General features: G+C 45.0%; 1 protein-coding gene across 17 annotated transcripts in view; it reads right to left on the bottom strand.

The window, feature by feature from the left end:
* The window catches only part of SHANK2 (SH3 and multiple ankyrin repeat domains 2), a 695,900-nt gene that overhangs the window by 561,490 nt on the left and 107,372 nt on the right, over nt 1-27,038 (bottom strand). For 16 of the 17 annotated variants that reach the window (XM_053285990.1, XM_053285997.1, XM_053285975.1 and 13 more), the window contains 4 exons: nt 24,689-24,760; nt 23,436-23,544; nt 21,348-21,499; nt 19,661-19,828 (listed from right to left, as the gene is read on the bottom strand). In XM_053285990.1, the coding sequence (XP_053141965.1) occupies nt 19,661-19,828; nt 21,348-21,499; nt 23,436-23,544; nt 24,689-24,760 (501 nt within the window). Of the gene's footprint in view, nt 1-19,660; nt 19,829-21,347; nt 21,500-23,435; nt 23,545-24,688; nt 24,761-27,038 lie in introns of those variants that run through there. The other variant, XM_053285991.1, reaches the window with a different exon arrangement.

The raw sequence follows: 27,038 nt of genomic DNA, 5'->3' as shown, positions 1-27,038 counted from the left end.
CCAGCACCTGCAAGCCACCACAAGCAGTGGTGCTCTGCCCAGCATCCCGTGTGGCAGCTGCAACGGCTCTGGCACTTACTTGGTCTCTGCTCAGGCACAGAAGCCATTGGCATGGTCAGCAAGATCATTTTGGCTTGCAGGTGCCAACAGTACCACCATTGAAGAATCTTTAATGGTACCTCTCACACCCCACTAGCACCCCCCCCACACACACACTGACCACCACTGCTACTCTTTCTTCTTTGCATACAGAAACCACACTCTCCTTATTTTCTCTTCACTTTTTAAACGTCACTATGAATAGTTGCTTGTGTTTTAAACTGATGGCAGCATGCACAACTGATGCTGAATAAGTCCTTAAAATCACATAAGCGCAAATTGCAGTCAATTCATGGAATTAAAAGCTGCAATACTTTGAGAGAGAAAGAGACCTAATGGATTTTTGCAGTTTGTCTGTGTACTGTGTACAGAAGGATTTGAACCACTGTTCCCTCTAAGGTGCGCACATGCACACACACCAAATGGCAGGCCCCCGCGCAGCTGTTACTGTAAGCACATAGTCTTGCCACTGCCACCACTGCTCAACTCCCCACAAGGTCCTGTTTTTCCCCCCTCTTGCCCAGCCAGGCTGCCACCACCTGCTCCTCCTTCTCCCTTCCCCCAGCCAGGTCTCTCCCTCCCCATGCATCCTGAGCAAGGGGCCCTAGCACCCTCCCTCCGCTCTGCACGCTGAGGACTGACTTTCTCAGAGACAGCCAGGAAGGCAGCTGAGCTCTCTACAAGAGCAGAGAAGAAAGCGGGGCCCCGAGGCTTCCCTTCCCTGCCTGCTGCTGCCGCGGCCACCAATCGGGCTCAGTAACTCTTGCTGGTTACATCCATTCCAGAAGTCTTTCTACACAGGCTTATGAATTACTCTCTCTCGACTCCTATTGTCCTATCTCTTTTCACACCCAAGGTACCCAAGAGTCTTGGGTGTGATTGGGGAGGCGTGTGGAGCTGACCCGACTGGACCATCACGTGGATCGGCAGCAGTCTGTCAGCAGCAAAGAAGACGTGCCCAGCAGCCACAGCGCCTGGCAGGCTCGGTCTAGTCAAGGAGGAGGAGGAGGGCGGGAATGAGGAGGGATGGGGTTTTGCTTGCAAAAGGAGCTAAGGTGTGAACTCTGCTTTGATCTAGCAGCTGAGATTTTGCGAGGCTTCTATTGCGCCCTAGCTGCCTTGCAAAAGAAACAGGAAGTGCAAATCTCAAGGCGAGAGAGAAGAAGAGCCTAAATCTAACGCTACTTCTTTTGCAGAACTTAATCCTTCTCCCCATTAAGTTTAACTTTAAAATAGTAACTAAATCCAGGGTGTGTGTGTGTAGCTATAATTGAGCAAAAGGGTTCAAAGAACATGGGCCCCCAGCTCCTGAGGGCCCTCCAGCTCCATCCCTCCCTATTTTCTTCATTATCTCCCTCACTCTGGGGGGCCGCCAGAGAGAGGGATGCACACGGCCCCCTCTCCCCTAGCTACGCCCGGGGGGGGGGGGAGATGAACAAATGAATCCAATTTACACTAACTTCTGGTGGGAGAAAGGCCACTGGGGAAGGTGTTTGCATATGGTAAACACAGCCTAGGGACCCACAGAGCACAAGGCAGCTTTTTATGTCTTCAACCTTGGCCCCTCCGGTTATCAGGTGGTAATCAACCCCCTGGAGCGTTTGATTGCTTCAGTATCTCTTTGCAAAGTGTTTATATCTTTTGTATGAACGTTTCAGCAGATAGCACACAGCAACTCTCTCCTGGGAAACAGACAGATCTGGAAAGACAGCACTTCCCTTTTCTTTATTTGGAGAGATTCATCAAAAGAGAAATCATAATTTGTATTCTCTGATGGAGAACACAGACTGCCTAACATCTAAACTTTGTGGATTAATACAATGTAAAAGCACCAGGTGAGGAAGAGCAACCATGCACCGCTGGAGAAAGTCTTGAGGTGTGGCTGCCATAAGGAAGGAAGGAGGAAGGAACGAAGGAAGGAACGAACTGGCAAGACTGGGGGAGAGGGGAGGTTGGGGTGACGAAGACTACCCATAAATTTATTGGATGAGAGGATTTCACTTTGAAGGAGACTTGCTTGTTTGTGCTAGTGTGTTGCTCCTTTTTATCTAATGCCAAAACTGAAAGAATGTGTGAACTTCAATGAACTTACATTATGAGACACAAAGAGGAATTAATTGCAGCTATTAGGATACAACACAACTAGATGGGGCTTAATTAGTTACAGAGTTAAACTGAATGCTGGAAGTTTATTGCTAGAATTAAGTTTGATTATTTATTATTTAAAAGGGAGCTGGATTACATGTAGTAGGATAAAAGAAGCTGATGCTAGAAAATAGCAGACCACATTTACTTTGAAAGTTTGCCTTGGAGGTAGAATATATGGAAGCTATTCTCACGATCATTGAAAAGCAGGCTAAGGGAGCTTAGCCCGCTTTCCAGGAATCATGGGAACCATCAGGCTCGCAGGCAAGTCTGGTGCTCCCAAGGCGGCTAGCCCGCCTAATTACCCCTCCCCTTAGACGAGGTTAACGGAGTGAGCGCTCCTTTAACCTCATCTTTTTGCTTGTGTGTTGCCACGGCACGTGGCAACACACAAGTAGACCCCTGACCATGAGGCTGCAAGCTCAGGCATCTCTTGGGGCTCGGGGGTCTCTCCCTGCACTCGAACAGGGCATCCTGGAACTTCCAGGGGCCACGTGGCCCCCAATCCCTGCCAGCTCCGTGACAGAGCCGGCAGTCATGTGGGCGGCCAATCCGGCTGCCCAGGGCTGCCTCTTGATCATCTGCTAAGCCCGCTCTCCCCACAGAACCCCTCCGGCGCTTCACACTGATCGTGTGAAGCACCTCATGGTCTCTCATCAAGTTAATACACTTTTTGTGAACTGAATATATATGCAAAGGGGGCAAAATCTCAGCAAGATCATATGTTAATTTTAGCTGCAGGTCATAACATTATAATATTTCTTTCAAAAAAAAGAAAATATATTGATATTTGTGCTTTGCTTTTTAAAATTTGACTCATTTGCTGTTTTAAATGTGGCTATGATGTTGAGGCACTTCAGAATCGATCTAAATTACTCTAAAATGGTAAAGCATGGACATGATTGTAATTTAGTTTGCCAAGTTCTTTCAGCTTTCCTGCTTCTGTTTGTCTTTTTATGGTTGTTTTTTGGTGTTTCATGGTTTTACTGAATGACTGACTTTAAGGTTTTACATGTGATTTTTATAGAATTTTATTGTATTTTAACTTTTGTTAACCGCCTTGGGATGTTTTATGAAAGGTGGCATAAAAATTGAATAATAAATAATTAAATTTTACTAGGGGTGGGTCTGGACCGGTCCGGGTGGAGGGGGACCCTTTAAGGGCGGGGAGGGTTTACTTACCCCTCCCACCGCTTTGCCCCCTCCAGCGCCCATAGTTATTGTAGAAATTGGGGCGGCAGGATACCTCCCCGCCGCCCCTTCTTGCTCCGCAATTCAAAAGGCTGCAACAAGCCTTCTGCACACGCGCACGCGGCGCAGCGCGCGAGCTTCACATCGACCCGACACGACAGGTAGACCGGGCCTCCGATCGCTGGAGGCCCGGTCTACCCGGCCTCGTCCCGGCGGGCAGCCTCCAGCGGTCGGAGGCCTGGTCTACCCGTCGCGTCGGGTTGACGTGAAGCTTGCGCGCTGCGCCGCGTGCGCATGTGCAGGCTTGTTGCAGCCTTTTGAATTGCGGAGCAAGAAGGGGTGGCGTGGAGGTATCCTGCCGCCCCAATTTCTACAATAACTATGGGCGCTGGAGGGGGCAAAGCGGTGGGAGGGGTAAGTAAACCCTCCCAGCCCTTAAAGGGACCCCCTCCACAGTGCCGGACCGCAGGTGTGCGGTTCCGTGCACACCCCTAAATTTTACGCATTGCACTTTGTGTGGCGCATAAATTCCTAAAATGGCAAATGCAATTGCTTTTAAAACAGAAGACAGATTAATAGGAAAGTACATTTCTTTTCTTCCATATTTTTGGGATGTGTGTGTGTTGCATCTATAGTGGTACATAATAATGCACATGTGCGCACACTCCCTTAATACTGCCGCCCAGAATAAAACTCATTCCACTCGCTGATGAAAAAAATTAGAGGGAACACTGATTTGAACCCAAATATTTGGAGATCTAGTGGCTTGTAGTAGGTTACAGCATTATTATTATTACAAATAACACCAGGTTTGCTTGTTAATATTCTTTACTTTCTGTTGGATCAAAGCTTTGCAAACAATGCTTTATCTGTAGGGGTGGTAAGAAATATCAGAACCACCCCAATTCTCTTAATTCAATAAAATCCAACTTTGAACCCCTAAATGCTTTGAACCACTTGAACCCATGAGTAAAACCCATCTTGAAAGCTGTTCCCAGCAGCCTGCACACAGCATTGGCAAACACATGTGCACACATGTGCATTTGCATGTGGATTCCACGCACAAGCTGCTGGGAGCAGTGCTGCAGTCATGAATGGCCTTTTGGAGAGCAAGCGCTGTGACATGGTTGCAAAATGTACATAAAACTGCCTCAGAAAAATACTACTAGCTCTTGGAAACAAAGCTCTAAATTGTCCCTTGTAGTAGACCCGTTTTGGTACTGTGTCTCTCAGTTAACGTGCTAGCCTGTCAACAAACTATTTTGCTGGAGATATATCACTATTCATTTAAAATATGCTTGGTTTGGGAAACAGTCCAGCTATTATTTGCACTTTATTAAGTGCACCCCTATCTCTGGAAAAAAGAGAAGAATATCCTGGATTTCGTTTACAGAACCCTCTCTTATGGTAAAGGTAAAGTGTGCCGTTGAGTCGGTGTCAACTCCTGGCAACCACAGAGCCCTGTGGTTCTCTTTGGTAGAATACAGGAGTGGTTTACCATTACCAGTGCGTTTTGAATAGAAAATTATGAATAAAGTAGCAGACCCGGTGCAGAACGTCTGCTCCCACTTCCCCCGGGCGCCCGGCCCGCTCCCCCCCCCCCCCGTTTGTAGCCAGCTTTCAAGCCAGCCCGTCCCCTCTCCTTCTGCCACCCGCCTCCACACCCTGGCGGCCGACCTGCTGCTGCCTCCTCGCTATTGCTGCCTCCCCGCGGTGACCGGGCCCACCCCTGCCTCCCTGCTGCTGCGGCCGGGCTCACCACCGCCATCTCCCCACCGACGCAGCCGGGCCCACCACCACCATCTCCCAGCTGCTGCGGCTGGGCCCACCACCGCGGCCACCATCTGCCTGCCCCCGCGGCCAGGCCAGCCACCGCAGTGGCCATCTCCCCGCCCTGCGGCCGGGCGCGCTGCCACTATCTCCCTGCCACCGCCTCCCCAACGTGGCCGGCCCGTCATGGGCTCATCTGCTTCTCCTCGTTGCCATGCGTCCGGCAAACAGCAGCCAATAATACAAGGCTAACTTAAGGCTCCCTGTGGCTCAAAGCAAAAGCATAGCCAAGGACTTAAATATAATTACAGTTCCAGATTCCGTATCGGAAAGAATGCTGCTTAATCTCAATTTGGGGTTTGCATCATCATCTCTAGAGGACCACACCTTTGGTTCTCTGAGTTGCAGAGCAACAGAGCAATATCAAGCAGCAGGGATGTAATCAGCCTCGAAAGTAGAAGGCTGTTGGTTCAAATCCACGCTGGTGTGTTTCCCAAAATATGGGAAACTCCTATATTGGGCAGCAGCGATGTAGGAAGGTGCTGAAAGGCATCATCACTTACTGCACGGGAGAAGGCAATGGTAAACCACTCCTGTATTCTACCAAGAAAACCAAATGGCTCTGTGGTCGCCAGGAGTCAACACCGACTCGATGGCACAACCTTTAAGAAATGTAGTTCAGGGGCAGAGCAAATGCTTTGCATGCAAGTGGTCCCAGGTTCAAACCCTTGCATCTCTCAGTTGAGCTGGTAACTCTGGAGAGTCACTACCAATCTGTGTCGCCAGTACTGAGGTAGACAGACCAATGGTTTGATTCAGTAAAACCCAGCTTCATGTGCTCATATGTGACATGGTACTGTACAGATGTTGAGGTTTATTGCCAGACAGGTCGATTTTGGGATAGCCCAGAGAGCACTCCTCTATTCATATCACTTTGGAAGGCTACACAGCCCAAGACTACTAGATCATAGTGAACTTTTCACTTGTCTGGGTGTGACAAGACCCACAGCTGGTTGCTCAGCATGAGAAAAGTGTGGGGCAACATGCCCCAAAGTCAGAATAGAGGAGTGAATAGGATGTCCCCACTCCTCTCTTTCACATAAGAAGGCAGTAGTGGCAAGCATACTCCATTTCAAAAGATGAAGTAATCAAGAAAGGAATCCTCCCTTTCATGGGAGATAACAGTAAAGCACTCCTCAAGAGACACACAGATAATAGGTGCATTTTCTTCTCAATTAACAATCTAGCTGTCAAGGACTCAGGAAAATGAGCACATCAAAACTGGAGATATTTATTTTTATTTTTTTTATTTATTTTTGCATTTTTATACCGCCTTTCGTTAAAATATAACCCCAAGGCGGTTTACAAAAGTTAAAAACATACAATAAAAACACAATAAAAACAACATGCTAAGAGTATAAAAACATATAAAAACAGGCATAAAACAATACAAGAAATAAAAACACCCAGAAGCAGCAGTAAAAACGATTATGTAAAAGCCTGGATAAAAAGCCAAGTCTTTACAAGCTTTCTAAAAGCCATGATGGAGTCCGAGGAGCGAATGACCACTGGGAGAGCATTCCAGAGTCTGGGGGCAGCAACAGAGAAGGCCCTGTCCCGAGTGCACGACAGCCGGGCCTCTCTCATTGTCGGCACCCGGAGCAGGGCCCCCTCAGATGTCCTCGTCAAGCGGGCAGCAACCCTTGGGAGCAGGCGGTCCCTCAAATACCCTGGGCCCAAACCGTTTAGGGCTTTAAAGGTCAAAACCAGCACCTTGAATTGGACCCGGAAACGAACCGGTAGCCAGTGCAGTTCTTTCAAAATGGGGGTGATATGTTCCCAACGGGCAGCTCTGGATAACACCCTCGCTGCCGCGTTTTGCACTAGCTGCAGTTTCCGGATATTCTTCAAGGGCAGCCCCACGTAGAGCGCGTTACAGTAATCCAGCCGCGACGTGACTAAGGCGTGGGTAACTGTGGCCAGATCTGCCTTCTCGAGAAAGGGACGCAGCTGGCGCACCAGCCGAAGCCGTGCAAAGGCACCCCTGGCCACCGCCTCCACCTGAGCTTCCAAAAGCAGAGCCGGGTCCAGTAGTACCCCCAAGCTGCGTACTTGTTCCTTCAAGGGGAGTGCAACCCCATCCAGAACTGGTAAAATCTCCACATCCCGATTGGCTCTCCTACTGACCAACAGCACCTCCGTCTTATCCGGATTCAATTTCAGTTTGTTAGCCCACATCCACCCCATCACGGCCTCCAGTCCCCGGTTCAGGACATCCACCGCCTCCCTAGGATCAGATGACAAGGAGAGATAGAGCTGAGTGTCATCCGCATATTGCTGACAACTCAGTCCAAATCCCCGGATGACCTCTCCCAGCGGCTTCATGTAGATGTTAAACAGCATGGGGGACAAGACCGAACCCTGCGGGACCCCACAGGCCAACGGCCACGGGGCCGAGCAGTAGTCCCCCAGCACCACCTTCTGGACCCTCCCCTCAAGAAAGGACCGGAACCACTGCAACGCAGTGCCTCCGATTCCCATACTCGAGAGGCGGCCCAGAAGGATACCATGGTCGATGGTATCGAACGCCGCCGAGAGGTCCAGCAGAACCAACAGGGACGCACTCCCCCTGTCTAGTTCCCGGCGTAGGTCATCCACTAGAGCGACCAAGGCAGTCTCAGTCCCATACCCGGGGCGGAAGCCAGATTGAAAAGGGTCCAGATAATCCGTATCATCCAAGACCCTCTGCAGCTGGGACGCCACCACACACTCCATCACCTTGCCCAAAAAGGGCAGGTTAGACACAGGTCTATAGTTGTCCAGGCTGGAGGGATCAAGGGAGGGCTTTTTTAATAAAGGTCTTACCACCGCCTCCTTAAGGCACGATGGCATCCTGCCCTCCCTTAATGAAGCATTAACCATCACCTCCAGCCATCTACCTGTCCCCTCCCTGGCAGCTTTTATTAGCCATGAAGGGCAAGGGTCAAGAGCGCACGAAGTCGCCCGCACACTGCCCAGGATCTTGTCCACATCCTCAGGCCACACCAACCGAAAAGAATCCAACACAACGGGACCAGATGGTACCAAAGGCACGTCTGCCGGAACTGCCAAAACTCTGGAGTCCAGGTCAGCACGGATGCAAGCGACTTTATCTGCAAAATGACAGGCAAACCGATCACAAAGAGCTGTAGATGGCTCCTCCCCCATTGTCCGGGGGGATGTGTGGAGCAATGTTTTCACCACACGAAACAGCTCTGTTTGCCTGCACTGAGCAGACGCAATGGAGGCGGAGAAAAAACGTTTCTTCGCCGCCCCCACCGCCACGGCGTAGTCCCTAAAATGGGTTCTAGCCCGTGTTCGATCGGATTCGTGACGACTCTTCCTCCAGCGTCGCTCCAGCCGTCGTCCGAGTTGTTTCATCGCCCTAAGCTCCGAGGAAAACCAAGGAGCGGAACGGGCTCCACTAAGCCGGAGAGGGCGCTTGGGGGCAACCGTGTCAACAGCCCGGGCCACCTCTCCATTCCAGAGATCAACCAAGGCGTCGACAGGGTCACCAGCTCTGGACACTGGAAACTCCCCGAGGGCCGTCTGGAATCCAAGCGGATCCATAAGCCTCCGGGGGCGGACCATCTTAATCGGCCCACCACCCCTGCAGAGGGCAGACGGAGCAGTCAAACTAAACCCTACCAGGTGATGATCTGTCCATGACAAGGGAGTGGTCTCAAATTCCCCCACCTCCAGATCATTTATTTCCCGGTCGGCAAAAACCAGATCCAGAGTGTGTCCCGCCACGTGGGTAGGGCCCGATACCAATTGAGACAGGCCCATGGTTGCCATGGAGGCCATGAAATCCTGAGCCGCACCCACTAGGGGGGCCTCAGCGTGGACATTGAAATCCCCCAAAACAATAAGCCTGGAGGAACCCAAGGCCACCTCCGAGACCACCCCCGCCAGCTCAGGTAGGGAGACTGAAGTGCAGCGGGGTGGTCGGTACACCAGCAGAATCCCCAGCCTATCTCGGAGGCCCACCCTCAAGGACAAACACTCGAAATTCTGAGATTGCCTGACCGGGCACCTGGAAACGGGGAGGGTCTCTCGAAAGATGACCGCAACGCCTCCTCCCCGACCCTCGAGGCGGGGCTGCTGCACGATCTGGAAACCTGGAGGACAAAGCTGAGAGAGACCGACCCCGCCCAGCGCATCCAACCAGGTCTCCGTCACACATACCAGGTCAGCACGCTCATCCACAATCAGATCGTGGATGAGAGATGTTTTTGCGTTAACTGACCTGGCATTCAGCAGCAGCACCCTAATCCTCAAAGGAGTGTTCCCAGAGCTCCCTAGGGTCAGAGGGTTGGGAGAAGGGCCGGAAAAAGGAACAGGCCTCAATTGCCTGGACCGTTTTCCCCTGTAACGGCCTGCCCAACTCCCACCGCCATACCTCCCTCTGCCCGCTACCTGTGATATTGCCGCCCCCGCTCCAGACCCACTTTTTTGCTCCCCCAGACACATCTCCCCAGACTAACCCACCACGGCTTCTTGGCTTAATTAAAAACAAAACAAAACCAGGCTTGCGTAGTCTCCTGCTGACTTCTTAATTGTGAGAAGATGGCTCTTCAGGGCGGAAGGAGAGAGATCCTCTGGTCCTCAGGCAGCTTGCCCCACGGCAGAGAGCCACAAGGACGAGAGCCCTTGTGCTCTCGCCCTTCGGCTCGCGCCAAGAGGCTCGCGCCCTTGGGCTAGCCTGCCCTATATAGCAGCAGCAGCAGCAGCAGCCAAAGCCCCAGCAGCAGCCCAAGGAGATGTTACACACACACCTGAGGAAAGGTGGGGCAGGGGCAAAGACAGCAGTCAGTCAGTGCCCCACCCAAGCTGTTCTCCTTCTGTCTTCCTCCCCCAGGCCCTTGGGCTAGCCTGCCCTATATAGCAGCAGCAGCAGCAGCAGCCAAAGCCCCAGCAGCAGCCCAAGGAGATGTTACACACACACCTGAGGAAAGGTGGGGCAGGGGCAAAGACAGCAGTCAGTCAGTGCCCCACCCAAGCTGTTCTCCTTCTGTCTTCCTCCCCCAGGCCCTTGGGCTAGCCTGCCCTATATAGCAGCTAGCCTGCCCTATATAGCAGCTAGCCTGCCCTATATAGCAGCAGCAGCAGCCCTGCTCCTGCATATATAATCTTGTATGCCCATAGGTCATCATGTTGTTGAGATAGTCAGTCCAGCAGTTTTATTCAACCCGCACCACAAGTCTATACAACTATACCTTTGCCTTTCATGGGCAAGCTATATCCCAAGTGATTAGACTCAAGTAACAATGAATTGTTTTGTCTTGCAAGACTCTCCTTGCCCTATAGGGAAGGAGAAGCCTCTAGACTGATTCAATTCTTGCCTCAGGGCATGATTTTGAGTATAATTGCCCTCTAACTGTTTGAAACTAAGCCAGTATGAGCACAATATGAATACGATGAATATTTATATATTGCTTTTCAAGCAAAGTTTACATACAGAAGTAAATACATAAAACTAGCTTAACCCATGCAGAGCATCTGCGCGCTAGTAACTGATTGCTCCCCTGACCCCCTGCCACAGCCCTCCTCACATCAGAGATCTCTCCACCCTCACTTGAGCCTAACTCCTGCTACTCCATCCAGTTGCTTCCATCCCTCTCACCCTTCTTGGTCACTCCTTCATCCCTTTACTCTAGCCCCCTCACCCCTCTTGGTCACACCTGCAGAGTTGCTGGCGCCAATTGGCCAAGCTGCAGCCCCCTATCCACAAAGACCTCCCCACCCTCACCCGAGCCCTGCTCCTGCTCCTCCCTGCAGCAGCAGTGGTTGACCGGGCACTTCCTCACTGCCGTCACCACCATGGCCGCTCGATCCCCTCAGGCCGCTGCCAGGCCTGGGCCCATCCCTTTCCTGCCTGCCTGCCTCCGCCAATGGCCTCGATAGTTCCAAACAGCAGCAGTGGTTAGATGGGACCTTCCTTGCTGCTGCCATGGCCACTCATTCGCCTCAGGCCACTGACAGGCTTGGGCCCATCCCCCACCCTTTCTTCCTTCTCTCTTCCCCTCCCTTCTTTTTCTCTCTTTCTCTCTCCTCCACTCGCTCTTTCCCTCTGTCTTTCTTCCCTTCCCTTATTTTTTTTATATCTTTCTTTCTCTCTCCCTTCCTGAGTTAACAGATCTTGTTCCCTCATCTAATTTACACAACAGCATTCTCCTTCTCCTCCTCTTTCCTCCCTCACAACCCCTCGTTTCGCAGACCCCTGCCCTCTCTCTCTCTCTCTCTCTCTCTCTCTCTCTCTATCGCTTTCCTCTACAATCAAGTATATCTTCCAACCAGTAACAGTTGCATTCCAACTGACCTTAGCCATCAAGGGCTCCTCCTCCCTATCGGCATATGGAATCCCCACTGCCCAATCAACATAGTGCTTCTGCTCTCACAGGCTCCTCCTCCCTATCTGCATATGGAAGTTCCACTGTCCAATCACCACAGTGCTTCTGCTCTTGAATTCTCGCAAGAGCTGCCACACAAGGGATTAGCCATGTGTATGCCTTAAGAGAATTAGATGATAGATAGATAGATAGATAGATAGATAGATAGATAGATAGATAGATAGATAGATAGAGTAGATAGACAGACAGATAGATAGACAGATAGATGGCTCCCTGTCTCCAAAGGGCTCACAGTCTAAAAGGAAACATTAGAAAGACACCAGCAACAGCCACTGGAGGGATGCTGTGCTAGGGTTTGATTGGGCCAGTTGCTCTCCCCCTGCTAAATAATGTAAAATCGTTTCCAAGAGGATTGGCATTTGTCCTGCAGGGTCAGGGGTGCCATACCCCAAGGGTTGAGGAATAGTTTAAGCCAGTAGTTGAGGATAGCCATGCACACTCTGGCCTCCACCTTCATCATGCCCATCACCAGTCATAAGATGGCATTTGAGACACAGGGTTGCACTTGAAAGGCCACACTTAAAGATTTGGACTGTACCCATTCCAATGGGGCAACGTTGGAGAGGTGGCCCAAACCAGTTTAAAACCGGTTTAATGTAAACCGCCCTGAGCCTTATGGAAGGGCAGTATAAAAGTTTTAATAATAAATAAAATAATTAATAAATAAAGAGAATAACCACTTTTTTAAAGTGCCTCTTTGCTCAGTTAGCAGGGGACAACTTCTCTGCAATGCCGATTTGGGCCCCCTCTCCAAAGTTGCCCCATTGGAATGGGTACAGTCCAAATCTTTAAGAGCTGCCCTTCAAGTGCAACCCTATGTCTCAAATGCCATCTTATGACTGGTGATGGGCATGATGAAGGTGGAGGCCAGAGTGTGCATGGCTATCCTCAACTACTGGCTTAAACTATTGCTCAACCCTTGGGCCCTGCAGGACAAATTTCAGTCCTCCTGGAAACAAGCCATCTTCTTGCTATGGGCTATGACCAGGCAAAAACAGCTATCAAACAAATGGTTGTGGTCACAGGCCAAAAAGACCTAGGCGGGGCCCCAAACTTCCTCATTTTGGAAAGACTCAGATACTCTGCCGTAACTGACACGGTTGAAAATCCCAAACCGCAGGTGAGCCTTCACCTAGCTCAATGCCATGCATTCCCCTCTGCTGTACTAGAAGGCAGATGTAGAAAGACTCCAACTGCAGAAAGACTATGCCCCTACGACACTGGACAGGTCGAAATCATGGTGCACATCCTCCTCTCCTGCTCCTTTTACAGAGACAGTTGTGCCAATCTCATTTTGCCTGTACTTCTGAAGTACCCTGGTCGTCCAAGCCAATTTTACACCGTGTTGCTGCTCTCAGATGAAAAACCTGACATCAGGAACAATACTGCCAAGTTTTGTGTGGCAGCATGCAGAATTAACTGGGCCTGGCCACCACCAGGCATTGCCCAGAGGGATTGCAACTACACAGCCCCACTACAGCACTACATGAATTTCCAGACAGGTTACACCCTTAGCTCAATCACAGGCCCATACTTTTAATTGCAGATTATTCAATTTTCAGTTTTTAGCTCTTATAGTTTATACTCAATAGTATAGTATAAAAGTATAAACTTATATCTCTGTGTTTATTATTTTAATAGCCTTACAATCTTTTATAATCAGCTTTTATTATAATCTGTATGAACATAATTTAATAATTAATTACCATAACTTTGTAACTTGTTAGACTAGACACTAGAGTGTAATGATGCTGCAGTTTTTATAGTTTCTTAGTTTTATCACATCATAGGTCTTATACCTTGTACTTTTAGACTGCATACAGTTTTATAATTTTATAGTTTTATAATTTTATAGTTTTATAATTTTATAGTTTTATAATTTTATAGTTTTACAGTTTGCTATTTGCTATTATGACATATACCTTTCTGTCTTCTTCTTATGCTGATCTAAAACCATAATAAAGATGAATGTTTGAGTATATCTGCCCTTAGCAAGCACATGGTCTCAGAGTCCTGCACCCATAATCTTGGAGTCCTGAACCCAGCATTTCAGACTCTCACAGAAACAAGTTGGAGCCCTTTGCTTCTCACTTCTGCCTTACTTTTTCCACTTGTCTACAGGTGAAAAGGCCAAACAACATGCAATGAACACACCAACTTAAACCAGGAAGGATAGGTAAACTAAACTCTTGCCCTTCTAAGCCTCCTTACCCCAATCTTTAGCCTCCCCACTTTCAAGCATTTTCCATGGCAAGCCTTAAGCCAGGCTCTGGTCTAAACACCTTAGTCAAGCCGACCTATCTCTAATTAGTTGATCTAATTAACTAAAATTATTAGTTAATTATTAAAATTATCAAACTAAATTATTGCTAGCTTTACTCTTGCCTAGAATATCAGCTAAGATGTATTGCCTTTCCAAACTGAACTTTTGCATTCTGTACCCCATTTGCCCTTAATAAAACCTTTGAACTATATTTGTGCCTCCTCATCTTTTCCAAAACTCCAAACCTGCTCAAATTTGATACTGGAACCAAACTGCTCCTTCTGGCCAAACTAAATTCCCCATGCTAAGCCAAAAGTACACTCGGAGCATCTAGCCAGCACTCTGTTTTAGTTCTGGTAACAGACTTTAGAGCGCAAAAAGGAATTTAAGAGAACTGAGGGAATATGCAGAATGGGTCTAAAACAGATATCTCCTCACAGGAAAAAAAATACTATGAGGATGTTCATACGAACAGCTCTACCCAGGCTTGGGCAGCTCTACCTGAGTAGGGCTGCTTGTATGAAGCCCCAGATCAGGGCATGAGTGCTGCCTTTTACCCAGGTCCAGGGTCACATGCCTGCTTGGACTGCAGGCAGCCCGAGCAGACACATGGCTTGAGGGGAAATCCAGTGCACTGTGCTCCTGACGCAGTGCTTTAAGGGATATCTGTAAATCAGTTTGGAAACTTTTGTTGAAAAGCGGTATATAAATATTTGTTTGTAACACATTACAAACACATGAACTTCAGACTTCTGTCTAATGTATGGTTAACACGTCATTCAGCCCTAAGACTACCAATATTTATGAATCCAACAAATGCAGAGATTCATACTTTTCTTCCCCCTTTTCAGGAATAGCTTCTTCTAATAAAATTCAGGTAGTTGACCCTCTCAATTTGGGAGTGAAATGTGACCATCCAAAAAATAATGTAATGCTTTCTACATAATCCAGGGACTCCTCCATAATCCAGGGACAGCCGACGGGAGCTGGGCAGTATCCCCGACGGGAGCTGGGCAGTATCCCCCGGCAAAAGCCATCCTTTAAAGTGTGAGGGTGCAAAGGGTTCAGATAAAACAGAAGGGGACAGAGCAGAACCACATAAAGAGCAGACGAGAGCCTGTGCCAGCTGGTCAAAGAGTCAAAAGAAAGATAGCACACATCAGGTGAAAGATTCAGCATATAGGTGTTTATATGCCAATGCCAGAAGCCTCCGAGCCAAGATGGGTGAGCTGGAGTGCTTGGTTGCTAACGCAGAAATAGATATAGTGGGCATAACAAAAACATGGTGGAACTGTGAGAACCACTGGGACACTGTTATCCCTGGAAATAAACTATTGAAAGGACAGGGAGGGGCGCCTTGGAGGTGGAGTAGCACTGTATGTTAAAGAAGGCATAGAATCTAACAAGCTAAAATATATAACTTATCCCTGAAATCCGGCTCTGTACCAGAGGACTGGAGAGTAGCAAATGTAACACTGATTTTCAAAAAGGGATCCAGGGGCGATCCGGGAAATTACAGGCCTGTTAGCTTAACGTCCATTCCAGGCCAATTGATGAAAAGCATCCTCAAGGATAAAATTGTAAAGCACATAGGAGAACAGGCCCTGCTGAGAGAGAACCAGCATGGCTTCCAGAAAGGTAAATCTTGCCTCACCAACCTTTTGGAGTTCTTTGAGAGTGTCAACAAGTGTGTGGATCAAGGTGATCCAGTTGACATAGTATACCTGGACTTCCAAAAAGCTTTTGACAAAGTTCCTCATCAAAGACTCCTGAGGAAACTTAGCGGTCTGGTTAGACATGGGTGAACCAGGTCTGCTAACTGGTTGAAAGACAGGAAACAGAGGGTAGGTATAAACTGAGAGTTTTCACAATGGAGGGAAGTAAGAAGTGGGGTCCCCTAGGTATCTGTACTGGGACCGGTGCTTTTTAATGTATTCATAAATGATCTAGAAGCAGGAGTAAGCAGCGAGGTGGCCAAATTTGCAGATGATACCAAACTCATTCAGGTAGTGAAATCCAAATGGATTGTGAGGAGCTCCAAAAGGATCTCTCCAAACTGAGGGAGTGGGCGACAAAGTGGCAAATGTGGTTCGGTGTTGGCAAGTGTAAAATGATGCACACTGGGACGAAAAACCCTAACTTCAAATATACGCTGATGGGATCTGAGCTGTTGGTGACTGACCAGGAGAGGGATCTTGGGGTCGTGGTGGATAGCTCGTTGAAAGTGTCGACTCAATGTGCAGCAGCTGTTAAAAGGGCCAATTCCATGCTAGGGATCATTAGGAAGGGGATTGAAAATAAAACGGCGAATATTATAATGCCCTTATACAAAACTATGGTGCGACCACACTTGGAGTACTGCGTACAATTCTAGTCACCACATCTAAAAAAGGGACATTGTTGAACTGGAAAAGGTGCAGAAGAGGGCAACCAAGATGATCAGGGGCCTAGAGCACCTTTCTTATGAGGCAAGACTACAACATCTGGGGCTTTTTAGTTTAGAAAAAAGATGACTGCAGGGAGACATGATCGAGGACTATAAAATCATGCCTGGTGTGGAGAAAGTGGAGAGAGAGAAATTCTTCTCCCTCTCACATAACACTAGAACCAAAGGTCATCCCATGAAATTGATTGCCAGGAAATCTAGGACTAACAAACGGAAGTACTTTTTCACACAATGCATAATCCACTTGTGAAATTCTCTGCCACAAGATGTGGTGACACCCAACAACCTGGATGGCTTTGAGAAGGGTTTGGATAACTTCATGGAGTTTATCAACGGCTACTAGTCGGAGGGCTGTGGGCTACTTCCAGCCTCAAAGGCAGGATGCCTCCGAGTACCAGTTACAGGGGAGTAACAGCAAGACAGAGGGCATGCCCTCAAGTCCTGCCTGTGGCTTCCAGTGGCATATAGTGGGCCACTGTGCGAAACAGGTTGCTGGACTAGATGGGCCTTGGGCCTGATCCAGCAGGGCTGTTCTTATGTTCCCTAGATAAGCAGGTAAACATTATAAGAAAAGCTTTAAGTCCCACCTATGATATGGTAAACCTTGGCCTCAATTATCATTAGTTTACTACAGCCAAGTAGGGGAATCAAAGACAAACATTTTCAATTACGATACAAATTGGAAAAGCATTTAGAATTAAGTTGGTGGAACAGATATGTTGACCACAGGTTTAGAAAGAGACATATTGGGCTATCAAGCATAATGAGTAAGACTCAGGGTAGTTTTGGCGTATTTCAGGTAAGCCCTGGGTGTTATAGAGGTAGGAATCATTGCGGGGGAGACGGGACAAAACATTCATGCATTTTGGGAGATAGTAACTTATGTTTATTTTCCTTCCTTTTCAGAAAATATCACACCTCTGCAGGTAGCAATGATAGCAACAGAATCTCAAATGTTGCTATTCTTCCTGGCAGCTGCCTCCTACTGACTGCCACCTCCTCTGCCCCCACAAGGATACTGCATCATCCCAAGTGCATTCTGCGGGGGCGGGCAGTGGCAGTAGGCAAGATTCAGTCTGTACAAGATCTCCTGCTTGTGGGCTTCCCAGAGGTACCTGCTGGGCCACAATGAGGAACAGGGTGGTGGACTAGATAGATTTTGGGCCTGATCCACCAGGGCCATTCTTATTTTCAGTTACCAGGAACAGCAGCACTTCAAGAACTTCTGCTGCCACTACCAACACCCACAGAAGCACAGTATTTTCTATAAAGGACAAAAAAGTAAAAGTAAAAGTGGCTCACTCTGAAAAATGCACATAGTTATGTCCTCTCTACAATGCTATCCAAAAAGCAGAATTTCCATTGCAAGAGTGGGTGGCACAAATGGTGAGGTAGTTTCAGGTCAGCACTAGTTCAAACAACTTATATGCTGGAGGGAAGAATTAAGGTTGGTTATGAACATTTTAAAAGAAATTCTCCCCCTGTACTATACATGGGTGAATCAGGAGGCTACACTTTTCCCCTTTCCCACTCTCCAGAAAGCCAAAGATCCCCACCACCCGCTATAGAGCAATAATGCTGTCAAGATTGTGGCTAGCAGCCACCCCTACCCCATATGCTTTAGCACCATATAGCACAGCAGGAGAAAGCCTGAAGGGAGTGGGAAAGAAATGTTCCCTTTCACCCCTCCTCACCTCACACTGCAAGGCTTGAAGAGCACTACAAGGCTCCTGTTCTAGGCTGTGGTATGCTGAACAGGAATGTTGCTCTTAGGGGCATTCTCTGCAGGTTCTGGTATACAGTATATATGATGTCTAGCTGAGCCCTACCAAGAACTATCAGTATTTACTTCCTAGTGCTTAATCTATTTAGTCGGTGGGATGGGGGCCCAGGGCAGGGGAAGATGTGAAACTGTACTAATTCTCTTCTCTGAACTAGACAGGACCCTCTGAAGCCAGATCTATGGCACTTATTTAGATGGACAAATAACCTCCCACACTAGTAACATTACCAACACTAAAAACAATGATAACACACCAAGAGTTATATTTTGGACCTGAGCAAGATTTAGCATTGCCTTATGAATATTAAGCTATTCTACTGGGTAGCTCAAGAGGGCACCAAAAGCACTGAAATGAAGTAAGGCCCAGAATGCATCATCATTCTAACTAGATTAAAGCAGATATTTCCACCTGCTAAATATAGAAGACTATTCAATGGTAAGAGCAAAAAAGACCCATTTAGAAAGAGAAGGAGTGCATGGCATTGCACTAACTGACTTTCTGTCACTATTAAAGAGAAAGAAAGAACTAGTGAAAATGAACCAAAGGGTCACTTTTCACTGCAACACAGAAAAAGAAAGCAGCATTTGGTGTGTTAGGAATTGTGTATCATGGCATTATATTTAATATGTCATTGTAGTCACTGAAAACATAATTTTACCCACATAATTGAGATTTGGGTTATCTGGTTACTAGAATGTAAAATGTCAAGATTATCAAGCTTTTAAAAATATAATAAAGAAAATTCCTTTAAATTAGTATATCAAATATCAGTTGCAACAATCACTTTGAAAGTAGCACATTTGATGCAGTTGAACAAGTTACTCCCCCCCCCCCCCGCTTCTTTACTCTTAACAGCCTCATTTACAACCCTGCCATTTAATTCTATTGGCTGTATTGACCTACATGGTTTTTCTTATGAGCATTCATGTCATAACTAGTAGATCAACAAAATCGCATAGATCACTACAGCCAATGATTAAATGATAGTGTGAGCAAATAAGGCTCAAGACAGTGAAAGAAAGAATATGGAACAGAGGAGAAAAGCACTGAAACAACACAAAATACATGCTAGAAATTGTCACCACCATCCCTCAACAAAGGACACACAGGAAACACTTATGTTTCTTTTCTCAAGAGTTGGCGGTGGGGAGGTCAGTAGTTTCAGCTCCGCCCTAACTGAAACAGAGTTTTGCTATGGAGTGATGCCTGCACAAGCCTAAAAGAGTGGGCATACATAAAAGTGTATTTTATTGTCAGGCCAGCGAAGATCCCCTTTCTGTACTTGTGTCAATACAAATTACAGAGGTTGGTATTATTTCAAATTGCAATAAGTAGCATCGTCCTTGTAATAAAATACACTTTCATAGTAGTAAACATTTTTTTAAAGTGATTTAGCAAACATTTTCAGTAAAACAGATGTTCAGACTGCTTCCTTCATAACAGTGTAAAACTACAGAAGAAACCTCATGGAATACACAAACTTCAGACATCATAAAATTATCCTTCCTACCTGGTGAATCTCTTGCCATCCATTTTCATCCTTGCAACCAACAGTAGCATGTTCATGAAGTAACAACTCACAACAATAAGGATCCCCTCCAACTACGGCAGTGTGATACAATGGTGTGAGCCCACAGCTATCTTTGTAGTTTGGAGATGCTCCAAGCTCTAAGAGAGTCTGTCAGTAATGATAAGTTTTGAAAAATGCATGAACATGAAGTCTTGTAAATAAACAAAAATATTATCAATATATTTCATGTTTTTCAATATTCTGTCTTAAGATGCAAACAAAGGTTATAGTCCTATGCACACTTAACTTAAGAGTAAATCCCACAAAATTGCTTATTTCAAGCAATTGAAACAAGCAAAACAACACCCTGGGCCATACTTCTCAGTAAAAAAGCACAAGACTAAGCTATAAAGCTGCTTATTTATTTATTTATTACATTTCTATACCGCCACTCATAAAACTTTAATGGCAGTTTACAAAGGTTAACCCAATAAACAACATCAAATTAAAACAGCTAAAAACAATTGAAACAAGCAAAACAACTGAAACAGCTAAAACAATTAAAACTATTCAAATCAATGAAATGCCTAATTCAACTGGAGTGTCTTTAAAGCCTTCCTAAATGCTACTAGAGATGTTAGGTTTCTTATTCTGGCAAGCAGCACATTCAAAGCTAGGACCAGCTATGCAGAAGGCCTGACCCCAAGTCACTGCCAAGCAAGGTGGCAGCAGCTTCAGGTGGATATCCCCAGATGACCTTAATAAGTGGTGGGGCTCATACAGAAAATGTGTTGAACTGAAATCAATAGAACTTATTTTCAAGTGAACATATTTAAAATTAGGATTCCAGGCTGTAATTATAAGCATATTTACTTGGAAGAAAGCTCCAATAAAACCAGTGGGACTTATTTTCAAATAAAAATGTTTAGGAGAGGATAGACTTATTATTTATGCTTTTTTGATTACTCTATGGTTAAATTAACAGGATAATATCATACTTGCCAACAAGTCCCTAATTTCCCATTCACCTGAATGGGAAAATAGGGACATATTGGCAGGTATTAATTAATTAATTAATCAATCAATCTAGCTTTACTTTTTTAATTTATGTACCGCCTGACTACAAAGGCTCTAGGTGATTCACAAAATAGTAAGGATTCAGGCCACTATTCAATAATGGAGTAGTAACACTAGTTAATGTTTTGTTTTCCAGTAATTTGATATTTAAAATAACCCTTCCTAGATCTGTTCAGTACTCCATGACTATACTGCAACATGCCTCTGTACTACAAGCCACATTTCCAGCTCTGGAAAACTAGAGGAGTGAAAGAAACTTATAAATACTAAATCTGAAGAGCAAAGAGAACAACAAAGAATCCTGCTGAAGCTTAAAAATAATGGGTACCCACTAAAACGAATATCCACTCTTAAAAGTCTGATAAAAGGCTGTTGTGCCATTTCAATTTCCTACAGACAAATATTGCATTGTCCATCATGTTTCACCATTCTTCCCCCCACCTCGGATGGACTCTTTTTTGAAAGCAAGTGCTGGAAGTCAAACACCAAAGATAGAAACATTTCAGCAAATGCAGATTAAAAGACCCATTAAGGCTGCAGATAATTAACTTTTTCCTTCATGCACTGTTCTATATAAAACAACATGCAATGCGCCTCTGAAATAACTTACCTTCAGGGTTACTTGGTTCTTAGCTCTAGCTGCTTTGTGCAATGCTGTCATGCCATCTTTGGCTCTGAAATCTAAATGAGCCCCTCCATTTCTCAGAGTTTTGATCACCTCAACGGTATTACCAAGTTGAGCTGCCAAAGTCAATGGGGTCTCTAAAATAGACAAGAATTAAAATTAGTAAATAACTATAAAACTTTTTGTAAATTTTTCATCTTTTCTTACTTTTTATATAAGTAATAGATGCACGTATTTGATAACTCTTTGCAAAACAAAAGACACAAGCCCCACAGCCTCTCCCTTCCTCCTGCCGAACAACTGTCAAACAACTGTTTCCAAATGTATGTGCTTTACAGATTATTCATTACAAAACCAACATGCATTCAACCCTTTCAGGCTTGTCAAAATGCTTTTTCTTTTGATCTAAATAATTCAGATAGGGCAACCATCTTTCTAAGAAATAATTTTCATATGACTTGTGTAACCGATTTAACCTGAGGGGAGATTTTGTCTTTTACCAAACTTGTCTATATTTTATCGAACCATAATGCAAGGCCAGGGGCTTTTTTATTTTTCCAGTGCTTTGCTATAACACTTTGGATTGCTACCAAGAGCAACACTATTAATTCTTTAACTAAGGTGTTATCAAAGCAATGCAGAAATATGGCCTTAGCTGTTAGGGGATTCTGACCAATTTAATCTCATATACAATCTGAATAACTCTCCTCCATGAGTGCTGTAGCTTTGGACATAGCTACCATATGTGGATTTAAGAGCCTATTTGGCCAAATCTCCAGCAGTTCGATGAATATGATGTGTTAACTGCATCAGTATTCAATACCATCTCATCAGTATTTTAATCACAGACTCTTTTATGTTAAGAGACAACCATTTTAAAGGATGGGATGACCAGATTTAGCCCAATCTTATTCTTGCAGTTGGTGGCCTATGTCCACTTCCCATTTTTTAGTGCGAGGTACGCCAAGCTTGAGCCACCTAACGGCACAGCAGGGAAATGACTCGATTAGCAAGCCAGAGGTTGCCAATTCAAATCCCTGCTGGAATGTTTCCCAGACTATGGGAGACTCCTATATCAGGCAGCAGCGATACAGGAAGATGCTGAAAGGCATCATCTCACACTGCACGGGAGATGGCAATGGTAAACTTCTCCTGTATTCTACCAAAGACAACCACAGGGCTCAGTGGTCGCCAGGAGTCGACATCGACTCAACGGAACAGTTGCTGGTTCAAATCCTCGCTGGAATGTTTCCCAGACTATGGGAGACACCTATATCGGGCAGCAGCAATATAGGGAGGTGCTGAAATGCATCATCTCATATTGCGCAGGAGATGGAAGTGGTAAGCCCCTCCTGTATTCTACCAAAGAAAACCACAGGCCTCTGTGGTTGCCAAGAGTCGACACCGACTCGAGGGCACTTTATCTTTACTTTAAGTTTATTTGGCTTGCCTCTGGAATTCACTCCCTGTCAAGATGAAAGCCTCCCCATCTCTGAAAACTTTTAAAGAATCCTGAAAGACTTGCCTTTTCACCCAAGCTTTTTAATTTAATTGTGGTTTTCAATTGTTTTAAGGTTTTTACTTTTGTATTCTAACTTGTTTTATGTTGTTGTTGTAAGCTGCCCAGAGACGGAGGTTTGGGGTGGAATACAAATTGGATGGATGGATGGATAGATAGATAGATAGATAGATAGATAGATAGATAGATAGATAGATAGATAGATAGATAGACAGACTATTTTTATAACACAGAGATAATGTTTTTAGGCACACTCACCCCCTTGATGATCAGTTGTTCTATGAAATGCTATCTGTAAATATCCAAACCAGGGAACTGCACATCCAAATTCAGTTTCTAATTCAGCCTTGGATTTACTCCCTTCTTTTCCAATAATTTGGCTAACTTTAGTAATATTGTGTGCTCTCCATACCCCCAAGCTTTAGTAGAACTCACATTTAACAAATGGCAATTTGTAACGTAACTTCTTCTTAAGCATATTATTATTAGTTCAACTCCATGAATCAGACATTTTTTGTTTATCTATATTTTGCTATCATTTGCTTCTTTCATACCTCCACTTTCTAAGTCATGATAGTTAGGATCAAGTCCTCGGTCCAGCATCTTTGCTATTTTTTCAACAGAGAGGTGGTGAATATGGTCCATAAATTTTCTCAAATTAGTCTGAAACAGAGCATTACACAAAATGTTTTAATACTTTGTGTATTAAATGTACATTTCAATATACACAATATACATTTCAGTTACAGGCAAAGTTCCCAGCTGATTTCTATAAAAAATGGTTTGTGTACATGTTAATAGAAGTCACCAGATTGAACACATAGCAGGGCAGTGGAGTTTCACACATCCTAAGTTATCACATGCCACCTATGTACATCTGGACTGCATGTTTCAAGCCAACATGAATAGAAATGTATTACATACATCATATTTATATGTTAGGTGCACAGCCTGTACACAGCCCTAGTATCTCCATTGATACTAAGAAACAATGCCATTTCACATCAGCTGAAGTAAATTCTTACATTATTACAATATAGGTTAACTTTCAGGATGATCAAATGTGCCATAGAGATACATATTTTGATATAGAAGTGCATATTAATGTATCTACCTAAAATATGCCTTTGGAATTTTTTAGTATTTTTTTAATTACCTAAAAAAAAGAAATACCACATTCACACCAGAAAAGTGTATCTAATGAAATGTCTTATCCCAGACTATATATATATACTTACACAACAGCTTTTACTAGTTGTACGGCACATGGGGAGGGTGATGAATTCAAATAAATCTAGCATACATAGAAATGCAAATTCCATTGACAGTGCATGAATTGACACTTTTAGGCTTCTCTCTTGACTGGACTCTCTTAACTTCTTCAGATCCTTGGGACAGGTCAGTTTTTGAAATTAACTACATAAATATGATGGCGAATGAATTAAAAGGAAGCTATTTCTTGCTTACATAGAAGCCCTGATCAGACAATATTTCCTCTTTACCAGCAAGAGACTGTGTTGGATTATTCATGCAGAATTTAGTATCTGTCGGTCATCAGCAAGGATGACTTTATTTTGCACAAACACATTCTTCAAATTAATAATAGAAACTAGCCTGTATCTGTTTGGCTTCAGACAAACTACATAAATAAATAGGTGCACATAGAATTAGAGCTTACTAACACCTAGTTTGCAATCCGCAGTGTATTTTCTTTTGCTTGTTATTAAATTAAAGGATTTTATTGAAATGATACATTTCCTACTGTTCTCAACAGTTGATATATTAAATGGTCTGTGCCTGGACATACCTTGGTATGGAGCTTAGCTAGCTGCTTTTCATCAAGATTAAGTTGTCTGTATACCCTTTTCTTGTACCGAAACTGAAAAGACAACAGAATATTACTCTTCATTTCAAAAGAACTTGAAAAACAAAATATGTATGGTGATAATTGTTAAAAGCAATGGCAAATTATAAAGTGCCATGAAGTTCAGTTTACAAAACTAGCAAAATAACAAAACAAAATGCTTATGGCTTAATTTAAGGATGTAAATGAACAGAGGTATGTGCACTGGTTTGGCGCCAAACCCATTTGGATGAGGTCTGAACCAGTTCGGTGCTGCAGGCAGGGGAGCACATGCACAGGCACCATGTGTGTGCTGGCACCGCATGTGGGTTCTTGGGACCAGCGCCACCCCAGCAAGAAACTGCATGGGTGGCAGAGAGCAGTTAAAGACCTGCTCTCCTCTTTTTTAAAAGCTCCCATTTGCCACTCTCCTCCCCGTGGCGCCGAACCAGTGCATGGATCTTGGTTCATGCACATCCTTAGTTTAATTCAGACATTACACTAAAACATGATTGCATTAACCATTCTTTAGAACCCAGACAATTATTTTAGCTTCCAGCAGGGATTCAAACCAGCAACCTCTTGCTCCCTAGGCAAGTTACTTCCCCACTGTGCCATTAGGTGGCTTATGGTTTACAAACCCACTTGAAATCATGGTTTCCAATTTTGATTTGCCAGTCAATTGCAAACCAGTTTTTGTCAACTCAAACATGTCACTAGCCTGTTAAGCTCACTTAACCAGAGTTTGAGATAAAGTTGAGCTTATGGTATCATGGGTGCACATTATTATTTTTTCCATGATAATCAATAGAACTCAAAAGTGCTTAGCAATAATTGTGCCCTACATGTATAGGGGCTGCTGCCAAATCAGGATTTCGAACTCCAAAGAGATGGCTGCTTTCTTCTCCATAACTAACTAACTAACAAAGGGACCCACAGAATTAACATGCTCCTGTCCACAAGGGAAATATAATCAACACTTCCAACATAGATGAATGGGAATGTAGGGTTACGAGACCGTTTTTGTCATCCTGCACTCAGAGTAAACACACTTTTAAGTACACCTGCACTAGTTCCCTGAAATGTGGCACATCAACCACTGTAATTACATCTGAAATTTGAAAACAGTATGGATTCTATATTCTTGTTCCATTCTTCTTTTAAAAATAACCTTAGGGTTTTATAGAATTCCTCATTAAAATTCTGTTGCAGTTACTGCCCATGCTCTCAAAATGCTACAATTTCTCCTAAACTAGTAATTATAATATTATGACCCAAGACAACAATAGACTTCTGTTTACTAGATGGGACTCAAAATCCACAATGAATTGATGAGGAAGAAGACTGCTTTAGATAGTGGCTGTGCAACATATTTATCCTTTGAAAACCATGCGCTTATGTGCTGTAGGAGAGGCAAAGGAACATTAGGGCTGCTACATTTTCATTTAAAAATAGAGTCTTGTTGCCCCATTCCCTTCCTTCCATCTCTCCCCCTTTCCCCACAACAAATCAGTATTGTGATGGTGAAGGGAAAGGATTCCAGGCTCTCAATTCCAGACCCATAACAGATAATAAATAAACAAACAAACAAGCATGCTCTGTTGCCAATATCCCTAGGAGCAGCAGTACTACATGGCTGCAGAATTGTTTGGAGTAGAGAGGGTGCACTTAGACTAAATGCAGGCATCTATCCCTGTCCCGCAAACAGTTAAGAGGACACTAATAAAAATACTCATTATCAGTGAGCTACATCCCCCAATCCTGTCAAATGATTTGGGGATGTAGCTCACTGATAATAATTATAACAATGAGTGTGTGTAACTTCTTCTTTCTGAAGCACCTGTTAAAAGAAGGATAAGTTATAACAGTAGTGGTGAGAGAATTTGCTACAGTGGTGGCACCAGAAAAAAAATAATTGGCGGTTGGGGGGGGGCGTTACACAGAAAGGGCAAAGGGCATTTCTGAGTGGGCAAGCTGTGTCCCACATGTTAAACATTCTGAAACAGAAATGCAGGGACAGGGCAGCTACTTTACTGAGGGGGCGCTTAACCAACCAGAGCAGATGGGATGGTATATATGTTGGAAGTGAAGGACTCTGTGCTGACTTATGTCTCAGTGACAGAGGGGGACAGACTAGTGAGTCAGAGGGCTAGAGGGGTCAAGACATAGGTCATCCCTTCTCTACTGCTCTGACACTATCCCTTTGGTATGTAGATTGCTACTCTTAGGGACTTACTTACTTCCAGCCACTTCCTCTTCTTCTTTCCCCTTTCTTCTCCCTTGCAATACCCATGCTCCTCTCTTCCTGCACCAT

The sequence above is a fragment of the Hemicordylus capensis genome, chromosome 1 (genome assembly GCF_027244095.1).
Source record: "Hemicordylus capensis ecotype Gifberg chromosome 1, rHemCap1.1.pri, whole genome shotgun sequence".
In the NCBI taxonomy this organism is placed as follows: Eukaryota; Metazoa; Chordata; class Lepidosauria; order Squamata; family Cordylidae; genus Hemicordylus; species Hemicordylus capensis.
Note: the sequence above shows the minus strand (reverse complement) of the source record. Positions and strands in the feature narration are given on the sequence as shown.